The following is an 18,153-nucleotide window of genomic DNA, read 5'->3' as shown; positions in this document are numbered from 1 at the left end:
CGCAAACCTGTGTTGAAGCCTGAACTGTAAGCTTTCTTCCACTTGGAACTACAACCTGAGATGGTATCATATGCTTGTACAGCTATGGTAAGAGCAAGCGACCTCCTCCTTTGCTTTTCTGCACTGTGTGCATTTTTTCCCCCTTTTGTAAGAGGTGAAACACCGAAACTGAGCAGTAGTACTTAGGTAATACCTTAATAGAGTTTAGGATGAATAGACGCCACTCTTCATGTACCAGAAAGGGAAAAGCATTTAATAGAAAATCCAATAGATGGTATGACTTATTTTCCTTAAAGGCATCAAGCACATTTTTTAAAAAAAGTCACCTTTCAGGTAGATAGCTTTATCTAGCTGTGGCCTAATGATGAAACTACCCCAGTGAGACTCCTAGCACAGGGCCAAGTCTCAGAGAAAGTCTGTGGTATGCTGACAGTGCACACAACAGGGGATGGGATACTGGAGCTAAGTTCATTTGCTTTCCAGTATAACTTTGGTCCAAGTTGAGAGATAACAGTATTCTCTTTTCTGCTGGAAAGCAGTCAGGATAAATACATCAGTTACAGAGCGGAGGTGCCGAGGGGCACAGGCAAGGACTGGAGGGAAATACAGCCAAATGACAGCAACGTAGAGAGAATGAGGAATTCACCCCTCTTTAATGCTCATAAACCAAACCTATAACCTCATGGTTGTAACTAACTCATGGCAACAGTGCCTTCTCTTGCAGCTCACAGATGCCAGGAAATTAAGTTCGTAATATTACAGCTAGGCTTATTTCTCTCTTACACAGCTCTGACTTGAGCAGTGCCACCCCAAAATAAAACCCAGGCCCTTGAGCACAGCCCTAAGTATCTGCAACCCAGGTTGCCTCCACCTGCAGAGGCAGGGAAGGGAAAGCATGCAGGAGTTCCATGCAAGCACAGCTCTGCCACTCCAGGGCCTTGCATTGCTGCAAGGCTCCCGGCAAGCTGGAGAGCTTGCTTTCAACCCAGAGTGGCTTCTGCCCACACAGCCTCCTGTGGAAGGCAGATCTCCAGAAGCAGTACAGTATTGGCAGTGATATGAAGTTAGCAGCTGCAAGAAGAGAGGTGGAAAATTCTTACCAACTTTTGACATTTACTGACCCAAGAATGGAGCCTCAGCCCCAGCAAGGGATTCCCTCCCCCACTACATGTTCTATATTTATCTGTGTCCTCCCTGTTGGGTAGGCAACATCTGTTTTGGAATAAATAACTACAAGCCTGCAACTAATCTATTGTAACAACAAGTGATAAGCAGAAGCAATTTAGTTTCCTGCAGTGTTAAGTGAGGTATCTCAGGGATAGAAACTGAACTATGTTTGAGAACAGGTTTAAGAAATCTGTGCTTACTTCTTTGAAAAACTGAGCTGATAGCAACTGGCAGAGACAGAACAGAACATTCTACTTGGGTTACATATATAAAGCTGAAAAGTCATCTCTAACACATTGATGGTCAGCTAAGTTTGATCTCATGTCCTATTACCTACACAGACATTTATCACAGATTGTGGCCTCCAAAGGCTCTACAGAAAAGCTGTAACCAGCAAATGAAGATAATGCACTTTGTAAGAGTCTTGTAGATGAAGCATTGCCTAAACTTAACATGCATCTGTATATTTAGGGATAGTAGAGGAAAGCCCTTTCTACTGTGAAAAGAGGAGACTGACAATGCCAGGGCATGAAGTAAATGACTACAACTGCTTTAACACAAAGCAGCAATTGAGACATGATCCTGAGTAAATAAATGCTTAGCACTTCTCAGCTTCCCCTGATAAAGAACAGGAGCTAAATGCAATCTCACACACCCCAGCACTCCATGGAGATTTAACACCATCCCCTTCATTCATAATCTGCTGGTGAGCTTTGTTCAATAGCTTCAGTTTAATTTTTAATAAAGGGAAAGCCTTCATACAGTCTCATACACCTCTGCAAGAATTTAATAGTCACGCTTTGCTGGGAAGGTTGTTAACTGTTGGGGGAAAACAGTCCCTTACTGAGGCAGAGGCACACCTCCTTCAACAGGGATGCAAAGTACACTAAGATAGGAGAAGCATTACTTATCCCTTTGAAGGCTTTGGGCATTACCTTAACAACCAAATCCTAGACATGGGTTTATTCTTGCTACACAGAAGATGCCATCTCATCAGGAGAAAAAAAAGACTGGGTGGTGGTTTTAGATTTCACACCCTCCAAAAAGCTGAAAACTAATGCAGCATGGAAACACTGAGGGAAGACTGATTATGTTGGCCTCTTGTAAGACTGAAAACAATGCTGCTAGGTCAGGAGCATTACCTGCGAAGTTAAGTTTGCTGCAAAATTGCTCCAGTGACACTCAAGTGGCACATGCTACAGCATCAGAGCTCTGGAAAGAGGCAGGCTGTTCCTGGACTGCTAAGTCCAGTCTTTTCCACAGAAGAATCAGTACCAAACACTATCTTCTCTGAGACAGCAACACACAGATCTGATACCTGAATCCTAGCATTAGCCCCACTAGATGTTATTTCCATCATGCTCCAATTGCTCCAAAACATACTTGGGAAGACTAAGATATAAGCTGGTCAATGTGAACGCATATCAAATTTGTCTAAGTGACTTCTCATTATTATAGCATCACCTGCTCTACAGAGATCCATAAGTCAAAAGCAGACAGGTCTAGTGCGTATTTGGTTAGCAAGTTACTGGTGTCTTATCTCAATAGCACTGACTAATTCATCCACACTTTAGAAAACACCCTTTCTTACCCTCAGTCAATACAGTAATACAGTTACCTGAGTAAGTATACAGAAATAAAGCAAGAGAGCTTGGCTTCCCGCCCCCAAAGTAACCATACCAACAAAGAAGACAAGTATATTTGGTAGAGGAATTTGGTTCTCTCCTTTTGGTAGTATCTTAACTTCTAAAAAACAGTTGCATTGGAATCAAAGAATCAAGCTCAAGATAGTCACAAAAAATAAAGGATGTATTTTTCCTCCAAAGATCAAAACCATAACTAACGTAAGACATTCATATCATAGAAGTTCAGTGTCCAGAGAAAACTTTTCTGCAATGCAAAAAAAAGATACTGCAATTGCTTTACTGCTCAAGAATTTCCTTGTTCCAACTGCTGAATTCTTCTCTCAGGAAGTTTTGTCGGTAACTTTCTTTAAACTACAAGGTACAAAAAAAATTCTCTCTTTACCATCCCTCATCTCATCTAAAGCTCTTCTTTTGTTCTGGAGAGTTTTGTCGCATGCTCCTCTATAAATTTGCTCAAATGCTCTAAATCTCTGTCCCCGCCTTCGAATTTAATAGGATTGTTCTTCTTGTCCCTCGGAGCGAAGTAGATAGTAGGGAATCCTTCTACTTTGTAGTGGTCATTTGTCACATCATTGGCAGTAGCATCCATCTTGGCTATGACTAGATTTTTCTCATTCTTGTATTTTTTGCCTAGCTCATTATACACTGGTTCTAGTTTCTTGCAGTGTCCACACCACGGGGCATAGAACTCTATGAGAACATCATTCTTTGGATCCATTACTATGGTTTCAAAAGTTTTACCCACTACCACTTTCACAGGCCCTTTGTTATTTTTTGGCACTGGCTGGGACTTCACAATAGGCTTCAGTTTTCCTAGGAGAAAGGAAACCACACACCATTATTAGCATAGAGTAAAAACAATCCTTATGATCTCCCTTAAGAAAGGGCAGAAGTACATCCTCACACTAAGGAAAAGTGTTGCACCAGTAAATGAGCTTACCTCTACAGGAAACACTGGCTAGCTTGCTGACCATTTTTTTAGTATGGCAAGCTTGTGAAATATTGGCAACAATGTCTCAGTTCTCTAGAAGCTTCCTCCCTCTTTTTCTGGGTATCCATCCATAATATATTAGACAGTGATTTATTATACTAGCCATAAATATGAATAATCAACCGGCACTTCAAAGCCACAAGCAGCTTTTAGGCTTACCAAACACTTTCAGTGTTAGAATACAGCTAGATGCCACAACATAGTCTAAACAACAAAGTTAATGAACCAAGGTTAAAAGAAAAAAAAAAAGGGCAAGAATCATTCAAAAGTTTTAAGCCACAGAGCACTATAAGGTTGCACATATGATTTTATTGTAGCCATAATACCAGGGAAAAAGTGATTGAAGGAGAACAAGCAAATGGCTTTTTTCTTTTTAGGAACTATACCTTTTTTGAATGCCAGCACAAATTGCCTGAGTACATCAGAATCAAACTCCTCTGGCTCCATGGCGTATTTCTTGCCACCTTCATCCAGAATGGCAACGTTGACATCCTCCCCACTCTCAAGTAGTCCTAGATCTTTTATTTCAGAAGAATAATCTTCCTCATCAGAAACAGCAAACACATATTCAGGGAAGTCTTTGGCCACTTCCAGAACTTTGCCTCTCCAGTACTGAGTAGCTGAAGAACCAGAATACAGCAGGATTAGTGATTTCTAGTTACTTACTGCTTGCTTCCTTCCAAAGCAGAGGGATGGTGAACTTAACTTACCAACACGATAGTCAAAACTAAAGTCTACAGTATAATAGACAACCACTAGAGGACGCTTAGTGTATCTTTTAACATCATTGGAAGGCTTGCGATGACCAACTAGAGGCAAAGCATGTTTTAGCACGTGCTCTTTGATCTCTGATCCATCTGTAGAATCCTGCCAAAAAAAGAAAAACAGGGAAAAGACGTGCAAGTAAGTGGCACTTCTGTTACACAGTACTGGAAACTAGTATTTGTGCATGCATGACTAAGGAAGTGGCATGTAATAAATAATGCCCTCACCATATTCTTCAAATCCTTAAGCACTAATGATAATTTAGTGTTCTACCGCTAACCTGAAAACTGCAGTAGTAAATTATTTGAATGCATAATCTCTGCATTAATTTCATAAAGCTTTGAAGAACAAACCAGAATAATTTTGGCAGACAAACAGGTTACCTCAAATATCTAATGAACTATTTCCATCAGAAAGATGCCAACTGCTCATACATACAAATAAAGCCGTCAATCTCTGAACAAACTTTGTAGCTTTGGACTAACTACTCACTTTAAGATCCAAAACACGCATCTTGGGCTCGTGCTTTGACTGAAATTTTTCTGGCTGCATTACAACCAGTTTTCCAGGAGATGCTTTCAATAGTTTTGCAATCTCGTTGCTGAAGGTGTGGTGAAACTTGTAGTCTTCTCTTAAGCCATTAGCTGAAAAAAGGTTAGGGAAAATGAAAAGTCATCAAGAACTGAACTGACAGCCTTCAACCAAAATCTTAGTACTGTACTGCACAGAAATTCTCTCAGACATGGAATGGCCCAGAGTCTTAGAGAACAGCTCTCACCTCCAAACAGGTGGGGAAACGTGTGTAGCACTATTTGGATGCTGTTCAACCATGCATCTAGAATATTTATTCTAAATCACAAAGTAAAGTCTTGAACAGCTTCCTGAACATACACAGTGAAGCTGAAGCAGCTATTTGTTTATCAGTCTCCTATTCCTTGGCTTTCCACTAAATAAGAGAAAAGTAGAGCTTTAAAGGAACTCACAAGGTCAACTAGTCAAACCATTTCCTTTGTGGGCAACCTGGGAGACAGTTCTGTATTTTGCCACGCCAGAACAGCCAGATCCAGATATAAACAATGGCAGCCCCAGAAGCAGGCATAGACACATCATGAGGAATAGCCCTGACTTCTCTCAAGGCTCAAACAGAAACAGAGTGGCTGTAAGCAATTCAATCCTGTGAGACACAAGGATTGATTAGAGGGACTGAGCACTTACAGTGCTTTGCCTCTTACACATGGTAGCAAAAATTGTTAACAGGACTATCAGCGTGTCATGTCAAAGTGGTGGTAAAAATAAGCATTGCCAGGAATGGTCTAGCTAAACTGACCCAGAGATGGATGATGATCCTTCCTCCAAGTCTCTCCACCCCAAATAAACTCGGTAGAGTCCAGCCTCTGGAACTTTCAGATATGAAGCCAGCAAAAGCATATGGCAAAGCTAGCAAGAAGCTGTGATTTGTACCTCAGCTAGGAATTTTCCTTCCTCTCTAGTGCATAGATTTTTAGGGATGCAACATCAAGAGATTACCCCCTGTGACTGGCTGATACTTCAGTTACATGATCAAGACCTGGTATGAGCTTTTTTCACCCTTCAGTCTCCTTTTCCCCTCTTTAAGTCCCTTACTGAATTCAGAGCAAAAATAAAGGAACTTCTCATGCGTAAAGTCTTGGGCAGAATATCAACAACCTGGTCTTCTAATATTTAAAAACATTCCTTACCTGCTTCCTGATAGAGCTGATAGGCTTTGTCAGTCTCTCCACTAAAGATACCAATAATGATGACATCATCCCCATCCTTCAGAAATTCCTGTACCTGCTTGGTAGCCTGGATCTGTTTAGATGGAGGACCAGCCTGTTCAATCATGTAGTCGACAATACCTGTGAGACAAACCCACCACAAGAAATTGCTTAGAACATTTACTAAACTGAAAGGTTCAGGCATTTTCTCTACAGCATCATTTAATACCACATTTCCCATTGACACCTTTCTTTCTGTGCAGCCCTTCCACAATAACCAAAAGACCACATCAACAGGACTGAAGTCATGGTCTTCAAAGGCTTCAATTCTGGATAGTCTCTTTTAGGCTGGTTTCAGGACTTCCATGGATATCAGATGACCTTCCCTGTAATTCACCTTTTTGAAATTTTAGATCCTTCATAGTCTTGTGACCCTGCTATGAGGCATGATTCCACTCAGATATTCCTAATTCTTCCCTCAATATTACAACCCAGTACCAAGCACTTCACCAGCCCTTACAGAGCAGTGCAACTAATGGCTGCTCATTTACTCATACTGCCAGCTTGTACATTTAAGTTACTTTATATTAAAAGGAGCTTACAGTACCACCATAAGATGTTACAAAGATAAGACTACTATATATTGCTGGCTTATGTAGATATGACTGCATTTTTTTCAGGTTCCTCTAACTACTATTGCTAGGATGTGAACAAGTTTGCAAGCTCTACTGTTACATCAACACATTTATAGTCAAGCACAAAGAAAATAAAAGAAGTCACAATACCATATTTTTCTCGTGGACCATTGTAGTCATAAGGTTTGCCTTTGCGGAATATTTTCAGAGTTGGGTAGCCACTAACATCAAACTTCTTTGCAAGGTCAGTTTCAGCGGTGGCATCGACTTTAGCTAGGGGAATTGGAGGTGTGCGCTTGCTGAGCTCCTGAGCAGCCTTCTCATATTCTGGAGCAAGCCTTTTGCAGTGTCCGCACCTAAGGACGGAGAAGGGTAAAGGGCAATGCACAGTCCTGCTAGTTACCTTCAACTCCGCAGTGAAAGAGCTGCAAGCCTCTTTAGAAGAGGCATAATGACAGAAAACAGCTTCACCAAGCACGCTCAGGCCAGTTGTGCTAGTAAAACAGAGGTGACTGCCTTCTTGCTTACCATGGAGCATAAAATTCCACCAGAATTATGTCAGCACCATTCACAACATCATCAAAATTATCTTGGGTCAATACCAGTGTAGCTTCTGGTGGAGGGGTCCAATTAGGGTCAGAAACCTCCTTGACTTTGGCTACGATTTCTGAAAGATAGTTCAATAGCCCAGTTAAAGTTTGCACCATCATATCTGTAGTATATCAAATGCAAGAGTCAATATCAAGATATCAGAGCGGCAAGCATGGTCTTGGAACAAACAGTCAAGTTTTTATACTGGTTTACACTACACTTTTTTTTTTTTAAAATCAAGCTCCTTTATAGTCTACTTTACTGTTGGTATTGTCAAGGTCTTTAATATTCTCTTCACCTACTGAGCATCTTAATTATGCAGAACACAGTCTATACTTTACAGCAAGTTATTACGTGAATTCCATTCAAAGCAGACAGAAAAGGTAGTTTTTCCTTCTGACTGGAGTGAAGATGGACACATTCATTAAGTGAGAAACACAGGGTTTTATACCCAATGTCAATTTACAAACCTGATGTTTCCTACTGGCTGATCTCTCATCAAGCACAACACCTCCTATTCTAATCAAGCCATAATTTTAAAAACCTTTCCTCACTAAGAGCACTACACGCTACCTGCACAATTACCTTCTAGTACACAGAATTTAGAAGACTGGGTAAAATTTCAGCCTTCATAATACTGTTCCTCTTAACACAATGGAACTTGAGATCAAAGTCTTTGATAATACATGGTCTGAGTAGCAGAACCATATAATTCCTTGCTTTGTCATGAAGAACTGCAAAGGACTGGTGCTTACCATCTTCTGTTCGAGAACCATCATAGTCAACAGGCTGGCCTTTTTTCAGGATTTTAATGGTTGGGTAGCCACTGACATCAAAACGACTTGCTAGCGAAGTGGCTGCAGTAGCATCAATTTTGGCAACTGGAATAGGAGGGTCATTTTCTTTCAGAGTTTTGGCTATCTTCTCATATTCAGGAGCAAACTGCTTGCAGTGCCCACACCTGTAAAAGACACGAGTAGACAGATAAATGCAAGGCAGACATGGAGACGTATTTTACTACCCCACATTTCCAGGAGGCCTTCTACCAGATGTTCACAGCATCAACTTAAGAGTATTTGTCTTGCTGTATTTTCAGACTCATGGGGGGTGGTAGTGGTGGTGAGAGGGCAAGAGATGCTATAGCTAGTTCGCTCAAATCACAACCTTTCTGCTATTTCCACCCCCACCCCTATTCAAAAGATACCATATTTCCATATATGCTTCTTAAAGCCTCTGCAAGAAAATTTTATGACTGCTTCTACAAAGTTGCAAACCTTGTACTGTGCTTCTCCTCCTTGCCCCCAGATAACATCTCACTCAGACTTCAGCTTCTCCCTAATTTGGGTTCATCTTCTCTATATGGTACCCTAAAACTCAAACTGAAGAGAAAAATGAACCAGAAGTTAATGGGGCTTTAATGAAACCTCACATCCACTCTCATATCACAGCACCTGTTCTCTCTCATCATGCCAAAACTCTGGGAAGAGCACAACTTACTGCTGCAAAAAATGGCACAGCAGAGGACACCAGCATATGAAAAGCTGAATACAGCTTGACAAACTGAAGACAGAACAGGAAAAAAAAAGTAGCATGTAACAGCCTGTATTCCTTAGCCTCTTAACTGGCAGTAGAGGGTGCAGGAAAAAAAGTGTCTAGTCTGTGGTGACTACACATCCTTCTACTTGGTTATATTAAGCTTCACGTTCAGTTTTCAAGCTGGCAAACTACAGTTGCCAAAAAGGAATAGGCTTCTGTGTGATGAGACTGGTATTAGATAAAACACAACTCTACCTCAAGCAAGATCATACTCTCCCCCCCTCCCATTCAAAGACTAGAAAAAGTCCTGGACATCAGGAAGAGGTTCTTCACCAAGTAGGGTTGTTGTGCACTGAACAGGCTCCCCAGGGCTGCAGTCACTGCACCAAGCCTGTTGTAGTTTAAGAAGCGTTTGGACTTAGTCATATGGTTTGAATTTTAGGGTAGACCTGTGTGGTGCCAGGAGTTGGACTTGATGATCCTTATGGGTCCCTTCCAACTCGGAATATTCTATGGTTCTATGAAAACGGACAAATGGGTAAGTCAAATGACTTATCCATTATATCACTAAGCCACAAAGGAAGAGAGGTTCTGGCTGCAGCGCTAACACATCAGCTTGACTGCAAATATTCTACTCTTATTTTTCCCATTAATGATCCTCATTATTTTTGTCCATAAGAATGCAAAAAAAAGATACATTCTGGTTTAAGTTCTCTGTCTCAGTTGTACACAGGCAAATCCACAGTAGCTCCTGAGTGTACTGATGTAACTCAGTGTACACCAGCAGAGTTTTTATCATGTATGTGACACTGTTTAAACTAGTAGTATGAAGGAACTATATCCTTACACCACATCCTTCTGGCAAGGACAGAGACTTGAACTTCAAAAGGAAAACCTTCTAGCTAGGGAAGCCTCCTCCACATCTAGAAGTACACTGGTTCTAGATAGGCCAACATGCCAAGACAGCGGGCTGCCAGGTCATACTGCACAACTTTTCTGGGGCTCACTGGGACCATCTCTGCTCCCTGACAAGCACAGAGCAGAGACAGACCCAGGGCAGTGCTTCCCTTGGCACAGAAGCCCTCAGTATGACCTAAATAAGTGGTAACAGAAAACAGCATGCTCTTTCCTATGTTACAGGAGCAGGGAAAGGGACACCTCCAGAACCATCTCCTGCCCTGGACAACAGCACAGTCTAGCACTAGTCCTCCATAGCCTTTGAAACCACCTATGTTTTTAAACCAGTCATGATCCAGACATCTGCTTTTAGAATCACAGCTTACTAACATGAGGAAACAGTATCAAAAACTTCTCACTCCCTAAAACCGTTCAGACAGATACCTGCTAAAGAGTAGCCCAAAAACAACAGCCCAAGCTCACCTTTTAGGATTGCATATTGCCAAAAAAGCCCCCAACACCCATCCTATCCTGCTGCCTAAGGAGGTGCTGCAGATTGTGAACCCACCATGGTGCGTAGAACTCCAGCAGCACAGTGTCCTTGTCTGCAGTAAAGGTGTCAAAGTTTGCATCATTCAAGATCAACACACCGTTCTCTTCTTTAACTTCAGAATCATCATCGTCATCATCTTCCTCTTCGTCGTCGTCGTCATCATCATCAACTTCTTTTGTAAGTGATTCTAGAAAAATAGAATTAAAAAAATGCAGTATAGACTAGATTGTGTCAAGCTTAATGTTTAAATAACTCTACCAGGTTAAAGATGGATTAGATGCATCCTGTAGTTAAAGAAGTACCAGGTTAGTTCCTGTTCCACATCCAGTGACAGCTGACCAAGTTTGGGAATTTTTGTTTCCATCCCTAACTGCTCAAGCCCTGCCCTGCCACCCAAACCTATCTTGCTTTCAGTTACAGAGATGTTTCAATTCATTAAAGAGGCTTTCTACATGCAAAAGCATCACTCTGCTTGTAGGCTCAGAATCAGCACCAGGCTGTGGAGCAAGTGTAAAAACAAACTGACTGTCACAGAACACACCCCTGCAAACCCATCCCCAGGCATGTGATAGAGACAAGATGTCCTTCTGAAACAAATGGAGTGAGGCCCCCCACCCAGGGGGCCCTTTGGTTTAAGGAGTCCAAAACCACTGGTCTAGAACAGGCCTTTGGAGAAGACAGATTTGCTCAATTTGAGAAGCGGGACTTGCACATGAAATCTGATCCCAAGACACTTCAACCAGTTCAGTCTGCCTTAGAATTTGAAATCGTGTCTTTAACATTTGATCATTCACAAAGACATGAATGATCGTTTTACAGACGTTGTTAAAACTGCTATAATTCTAGGCAAACAAACCTTACTGAATGTTTTTATAAGAATTTCAGTCACAGAACAAATGGTGACAATACCTCATCCCTAATGTAAAACATACATCAATGTAACTAAGGTCCTTTTAGCCACGTGGAGTTCCATGGTTAAAAAAGCAGGAAGAAAATTAAAGTTTTCAAAACTATATATTTTCTACCTAAGTTTAGCTAGCTTTCGACTAAGTTGACGTGCAGGACTGCAGTAGGCAGTAGATAACGTACACATAGTCTGTGTGTCCAGGACAAGAATTCTGAAAATACTCTTGATTTTGCCTGGAATTTGAAGTCAATAATTATAAATAAATTATAAAAAATTATAAATATATATATTTATAATTATAAAAAAATATAAATTATAAAAAAAAATATTCAGCGGCCAGGTACAAACAGGAAAAAGTGGAAGAAAACCCAACTTATTTTCAGACCAAGAGCAAACCACAGCAACATTCTCATCATGGACATTATACCACTAAATACCAATAACCATTTTTCTGTTAAAAGATACTAAAAAAAGTGCATATGCTCTCTGCATAAATATATTTTCTAGGGGAGTGTATATTTTGGTTAGAACCCAATTTTATACAATGCCAAAATACTGAAGTCTCTGACATGGTCAGAGATCACAGGAGATCATTTATCACACAATGGAAGTCACCTGAATTAAGTTTCTTAACAACTACTGCTGTTTCCCTCTCATCTAAGCATCAGCTAAAAGCACTATTTACAACTGGACAATGCCTTCTGTGTTGCTGCCTCCAAACACTTGCAGTGGAAGGGTTGAGCTTCCAAACACACTGCAAGAGAATTCCAAGAGCATTTATTTATTTACATTTGGGAATGCCACTGTGAGAAAGCTAGCTTTCAGGGGTGTTCAGCAGCCAAAACTTCTGCTGACATCAGTGCTCAGTAGATTCGAGGGCTGTATTTTACTGCAGGGTGTTTCAGGTTGGTCTATGCCTGAATTCCCAGGGAGCTGTGCAATACCTATTGCTTTTCCAAGCAAAGCACATCAGATTTGACTTTTTACCATGGAAGGAACTTGAGCAAAACTCATTAGTCAATTCTGCTCATGCAGCTTTGAAACTGACCAGACTGCAACTCTTGCTTCTGCTCACAAGGTTAGCTTCCATCCGGTAAGAAAAAGACCTCTGCAGTAACAGCAGCATAAGGTCAGAGTCTGGAAAGGTGAGAACCAAGCATCACGCGTAGAGATTCTGCTTAAGTTAAAAACACTAAACCACTGGATTTCACGTCTATCACTGAAGTAATTTTGTATCTTCCACTGGAAGCAGTCGCATAGCCTGCCAACACAAAGCTTTGACATTGATGTACGGTCATTACACACATCCACTTCTTCCTCCCCAGAGGTGGAGGCATGATAGAGGCATGTAACAGCAGGACTCTAGCCCTTCCAAAATTGCTTAAGGAGAACATACATTTCTGTAATGACCATGAACTCATCCTCTGGAGTCTGTAGCTTCACTGACGCTTAGGATCACTTTAGCTACCTCTAACACCTCCACCAGCATTGGGTCCAAAGGACCTGCTTTAAGGATCTGAGCAGGTAAGGGGGCAGTGAGGCTTTTGTCATTAAGGAACTTTACTTTGAATCGATGATTTACATTTTCAAGAGAACAGACACAGAATGAGTGTAACTGTGACATCTGATACAGTAGAAGGAAGAAGTTAGTATTTGTATAATACAGCTCAAGAAAATAAAATAGCTGCACTTTGTTTCTTAAAGCTACTTGCAAAGAAGGTGAACAAGGCAATGAAGCGACAGCTCTGCTATAACTTGTCCTCAAGTAGAATACAGACCGTTTCATACCACAGTTTTCAACACGTCATTACTTAAGTCAACTAATAAAGATGACACTTATTTTAAAACTCTAGGTACGTGATACTGACTGGCACTCCTTTTTTGGGACGATGGGCTACTCTAACTGAAACTGATTGATGCAGTGGCTTTACTGAACTTTCAACCCTTAGTGGAAACCTGGCCTGGTAAGTTTTCCTTGAGTAAGATGATTCCTGTGTGAAAAAGCTGGACCCAAACACGAACAACTTTTGGATTCTGCCTGAAAGCTTCCTTTGGGAAGGGCACTGTAGAGCCTGTTTCCAGCCTGCATCCAGCCAGATGACCTCCATCTCCAGAAACACAGAAGCCAAGACTTGTAATCTCTTGCCAGGTCACTCAAAAGCCTTATTTATGAAAGCAGCTTTCCTCCACCTTTTCCGTATCGGATTCTCTACGTGGACCCTTCCTTGTAGCCATGCAAGGGGCGTAACAGCCACGGCGTGCCCATCACAACAACTTCAGGGCTTTGTCACAGGGCTGCACGGTTACAACCAGCCGATTTAATTAGCAGGGATGGAACAAGCGCACAGAAGAGCCCTGAAAGCCCAGCTCTGGGCAGGCGGCGCGGCTCGGCGACGCCCCATGACAACGGGAGGAAACGCCGAAAAGCGCCCACAGCACAAACTGGGGAAACGGGGACGCTCCGAAGGGCTGCAAGCGCGGCCCTTGACGCCACGAGGCGACACACGACCTGGCAACGTAGCATCGTCCACCGCGGCTAATTACAGGCTTTTAATTACGCGGTTAGGCAACCTGCCCCCCCACCCCGGCCCGAAGCGCGGCTCCCCACGGCTCCCGCCCCGCCCCGCGCTCACCTTCGTCCTCCTCGGCCGCCGCGCCGCGCGCCAGCACGGCCAGCGCCAGCGCCACCCCCAGCAGCAGCAGCAGCGCCCGCACCCCGCGACACCTCATCCCGCCGCTACTGCTACTGCTCCTACTCCCGCTACTGCTCCTACTCCCGCTGCCGCTGCCGCTGCTGCTGCTGCTGCTGCCGCTGCAACCGCCGCCCTGGCGCGCCCCCTGATTGGCTGCTGCCGCCGCCCGGCCCGGCTCCGCTGCGGCGCGGCGAGGAGCGCGCGGGGCTGTCGGCGCGCAGCTGCACGCCCTGCTCTGAGCTGCCGCGCGCCCATTGGCTGCCCGCCGGCCGCCAACCGCCGGCCGCCACGAGCATGGGGCGCAGCCGCGCTGCGGGCACGGGGGTGGTGCCGGGGAGGGAGGGGGACGGGGCTTCCCCGCCCGCCCGCCGGGCGTAGCGTAACGTTGGCGCTCAGGATTGGCGGGTGCTGCCGGGGGACGGGCGCAAGGGCGGTGGCGGCGGCCTGTCAGGGCGAGCCGCGTGCGCGGGTGGGCGTGGCCCCCCGTGAGGGGGCCGTGCGATGGCGGTGGTGCGGGGCCGACACGGGCGGGGGGCGGGTCCTGGTGGTTGTGTGGTGGACGTCAGAGGTCAGAGAACGTCACACAAAAAATCCTGCTTTTTTATTTTTTTCAGATTAAATGTGTATTACTACAGCCGAGTGGGACCTTCTATGAGACCTGCTCAGAAAAGCTGTCTTGATCCCGCCTGATTTTGGAATAAATATTAAAATAAACAGAGTTTGTTCCGACGATGTGTTTTATTAACATAGACACACAGTAATGCGGTGGTGGTACATAGCTGGGTTGGATACTGACCCGAATGTGAAAAATTAAGAGTGTAGGAGGTTGATATTCACAGGGTGTTTGGTTAATATGACCATTGATTTGAATGTAGTGCTGGTGTGTGAAATATTTCCTGCCTTCCTCATCTGAGTTTGCAAGAGAAATATTTACAGGGTGTTTGGTTGACATGACCATTGATTTGTGGCCACAAAATGGATCACAGGAAGTTCCGCACCAACATGCGAAAGAACTTCTTCACGGTGAGGGTGACAGAGCATTGGAACAGGCTGCCCAGGGAGGTTGTGGAGTCTCCTTCTCTGGAGATACTCAAGGCCTGTCTGGATGCCTACCTGGGCAACCTGCTCTAGAGAACCTGTTTTGGCAGGGGGGTTGGACCCGATGATCTCTTGAGGTCCCTTCCAACCCCTACAATTCTGTGATACTGTGATTTGAGTGTAGTGCTGGTGTGTGAAATATTTGCTGCCATCCTCATCTGAGTTCTGCCATAAGACAAATGGTTGCTCCTGCAAGCCATTTTATCCCAGCTTTGTTTGGAGATTAACCAGCAGACAGCTGGATAATATCAATATTATACCAATATAGGGGTGTTCTGTCAGACCCAGCACTTCAGGGCTGACATTGTTTGGACATTGGAAAACAGGTGAAAAAACTCACAGAAAAAAAAATAACCAGGTAAGAGGGAGAAGTAGCGTGATTATTGCTTTCATCTGTTAGAATGTGAAATGCAGGATTAAATAGTTTTTCTTCTGTGACGGCTAAGTTCTATACCTATACTTGTTAACCAAGTTGAAAAACGAGGTTAGTAGACTTGCTAGAGAGTCACAGGTGTCAGGCACCAAGATCCAGCTAGAAAGTGAAAAAGGAAGTGCAGACAGTACAAATACAGTTTTTGGATTTGTTTGAACTGCATCAGGAAAGCCTGCAGGACAGAAACCTTGTAATCCCTGCTCACGCAAGGATAGCCTGATCATCTGACTGAAAGACTGCCAAACCGGGGGTTAACTGTGTGGGTAGTTACCATAGCCTGGATTTTAGGCACATCCCATTAGACAAACAGGGCCTTGGCAAAGGACCACAGTCCTGTCTGTGTTCAAACCAGGGGGGCTATGCCTGCGGGTCTAGGCTGGGATAACAGGATCACAGAATCACAGAATCGTCTAGGTTGGAAGAGACCTCCAAGATCACCTAGTCCAACCTCTGACCTAACACTAACAAGTCCTCCACTAAACCATATCACTAAGTTCAACATCTAAACGTCTCTTAAAGACCTCCAGGGATGGTGACTCAACCACTTTCCTGGGCAGCCCATTCCAATGCCTAACAACCCTTTCAGTAAAGAAGTTCTTCCTGATATCCAACCTAAACTTCCCCTGGCACAACTTTAGCCCATTCCCCCTATTCCCCCTGTCACCAGGCACATGGGAGAATAGACCAACCCCTACCTCGCTACAGCCTCCTTTAAGGTACCTTTAGAGAGCGATAAGGTCGCCCCTGAGCCTCCTCTTCTCCAGGCTGAACAATCCCAGCTCCCTCAGCCGCTCCTCGTAAGACTTGTTCTCCAGACCCCTCACCAGCTTTGTCGCCCTTCTCTGGACTCTCTCGAGCACCTCCACGTCCTTCTTGTAGCGAGGGGCCCAAAACTGAACACAGTACTCGAGGTGCGGCCTCACCAGAGCCAAGTACAGGGGGACAATCACCTCCCTAGTCCTGCTGGCCACGCTGCTTCTTATACAAGCCAGGATGCTGTTGGCCTTCTTGGCCACCTGAGCACACTGCTGGCTCATATTCAGCCGACTATCAACCAATACTCCCAGGTCCTTCTCTGCCAGGCAGCTTTCCAACCACTCATCCCCCAGCCTGTAGCTCTGCTTGGGGTTGTTGCGCCCCAGGTGCAGGACCCGGCACTTGGCCTTGTTGAACTTCATACAGTTGACCTCAGCCCATTGGTCCAGCCTATCCAGATCCTCCTGCAGAGCCTTCCTACCCTCGAGCAGATCGACACACGCACCTAACTTGGTGTCGTCTGCAAACTTACTGAGGGTGCACTCGATCCCCTCATCCAGATCATCGATAAAGATATTAAAGAGGACTGGCCCCAGTACTGAGCCCTGGGGGACTCCACTAGTGACCGGCCTCCAACTGGATTTGACTCCATTCACCACAACTCTTTGGGCCCGGCTATCCAGCCAGTTTTTAACCCAGGATAACACAACGGGTCATAAAGAACACACTAAACAGAAATGTAATACATCAGAGACAAGCTGTGGTGTAGCTTAGTGTAACTGTAAGCTTTGTGCGAATGTGAAATACACCAGGTACTGGAAAGAGTGTGCTATCCGTGCAGTTTTTCCAAGATTCCTTCCTGTTCCCTCAAGGCTTGCTTGCATGTAGGGATGGCCGTATGAAGCTGAAAATCCTCTGGACTAAGTCCTATGAGTAACAGTGCTGTGGCCTTTTGCCAAGTACTTGCTCTTTACCTGAGGTGATGTTGCGGTTTAGCCCTGGCAGGCAGCTAAGCGCCACACAGCCACTCACTCACTCTCCCTTGCTGGGATAGGGATGAGAATCGGAAAGGTAAAGTGTGAGAACTCATGGGCTGAGGTAAAGGCAGTTTACTAGGTAAAGGAAAAAACATGCTTGCAAGCAAAGCGAAGCAGTGAATTCATTCACTGCTTCCCATCAGCAGGTAGGTGTTCAGCCACTTCCAGGAAAGCAGGGCTCATAACGCGTGATGGTTCCTCGGGAAGACAAATGCCATTGCTCTGAATGTGTCGTGTCCCCCCCCCCCCCCCCCCCCCTTCTTTCCCGCAGCTTAAATTGCTGATCACAACATCATATGATATGGAGTATCCCTTTGGCCAGTCTGGGTCACCTCTCCTGGCTGTGTCCCCTCCCAGCTCCTGGTGCACCCCCAGCCTCCTCTATGGCAGGGCAGCACGAGAAGCTGTGAAAAGTCCTTGGTGCTATGCAAACGCTGCTCTGCAACAACATCGGTGTGTTATCACCACTATTTTCATCAAAAATCCAAAACACTTCATTGTTTGAGCCTCTACAAAGAAAAATAACTGTCCCAGCCAAAGCCATGACATTTAGCAACAGAATAATCATTCTCTTTACCAGTAGGCTCTCTAGGTAGAAGGAAGGTGGAACAGAGCTTGGAACAGATGGTTAAGTATAGGGTCATCTGTAGGTTAGATGCATGGAATAGTGAATGGCACAGGTCCATTGCAACATGTAAGAAGTGAGAAATTG

The 18,153-nt window shown here is 44.3% G+C and overlaps 1 protein-coding gene across 1 annotated transcript; it reads right to left on the bottom strand.

Annotated features, from left to right (window-relative positions):
* Window positions 1–2,957: 2,957 nt before the first annotated feature.
* On the bottom strand, window positions 2,958–14,205 carry PDIA4 (protein disulfide isomerase family A member 4). The gene is made up of 10 exons (XM_040547135.1): window positions 14,058–14,205; window positions 10,533–10,704; window positions 8,287–8,492; window positions 7,469–7,607; window positions 7,091–7,296; window positions 6,288–6,446; window positions 5,062–5,213; window positions 4,515–4,671; window positions 4,191–4,424; window positions 2,958–3,626 (listed from the first exon to the last, which is right to left on the bottom strand). The coding sequence occupies exons 1-10, from the start codon at window positions 14,152–14,154 to the stop codon at window positions 3,211–3,213; spliced, it is 1,938 nt and encodes a 645-aa protein (XP_040403069.1). The 5' UTR covers window positions 14,155–14,205; the 3' UTR covers window positions 2,958–3,210.
* Window positions 14,206–18,153: the final 3,948 nt, after the last annotated feature.

This window comes from Cygnus olor, chromosome 2 (assembly GCF_009769625.2).
Source record: "Cygnus olor isolate bCygOlo1 chromosome 2, bCygOlo1.pri.v2, whole genome shotgun sequence".
NCBI classification, from domain to species: Eukaryota; Metazoa; Chordata; class Aves; order Anseriformes; family Anatidae; genus Cygnus; species Cygnus olor.
The sequence above is the reverse complement of the archived record's forward strand: the minus strand, read 5'-3'. Positions and strand labels throughout refer to the sequence as shown.

Coding starts and splice junctions, on each gene's coding strand:
- PDIA4 (XM_040547135.1), bottom strand. CDS start 14,154: ATGAGGTGTCGCGGGGTGCGGGCGCTGCTGCTGCTGCTGGGGGTGGCG. Junction 8,493..10,532: donor CTGGAGTTCTACGCACCATG/GTGGGTTCACAA, acceptor TGTCTTTTACAG/GTGTGGGCACTGCAAGCAGT. Junction 6,447..7,090: donor TGGTCCACGAGAAAAATATG/GTATTGTGACTT, acceptor TTTGTCTCACAG/GTATTGTCGACTACATGATT.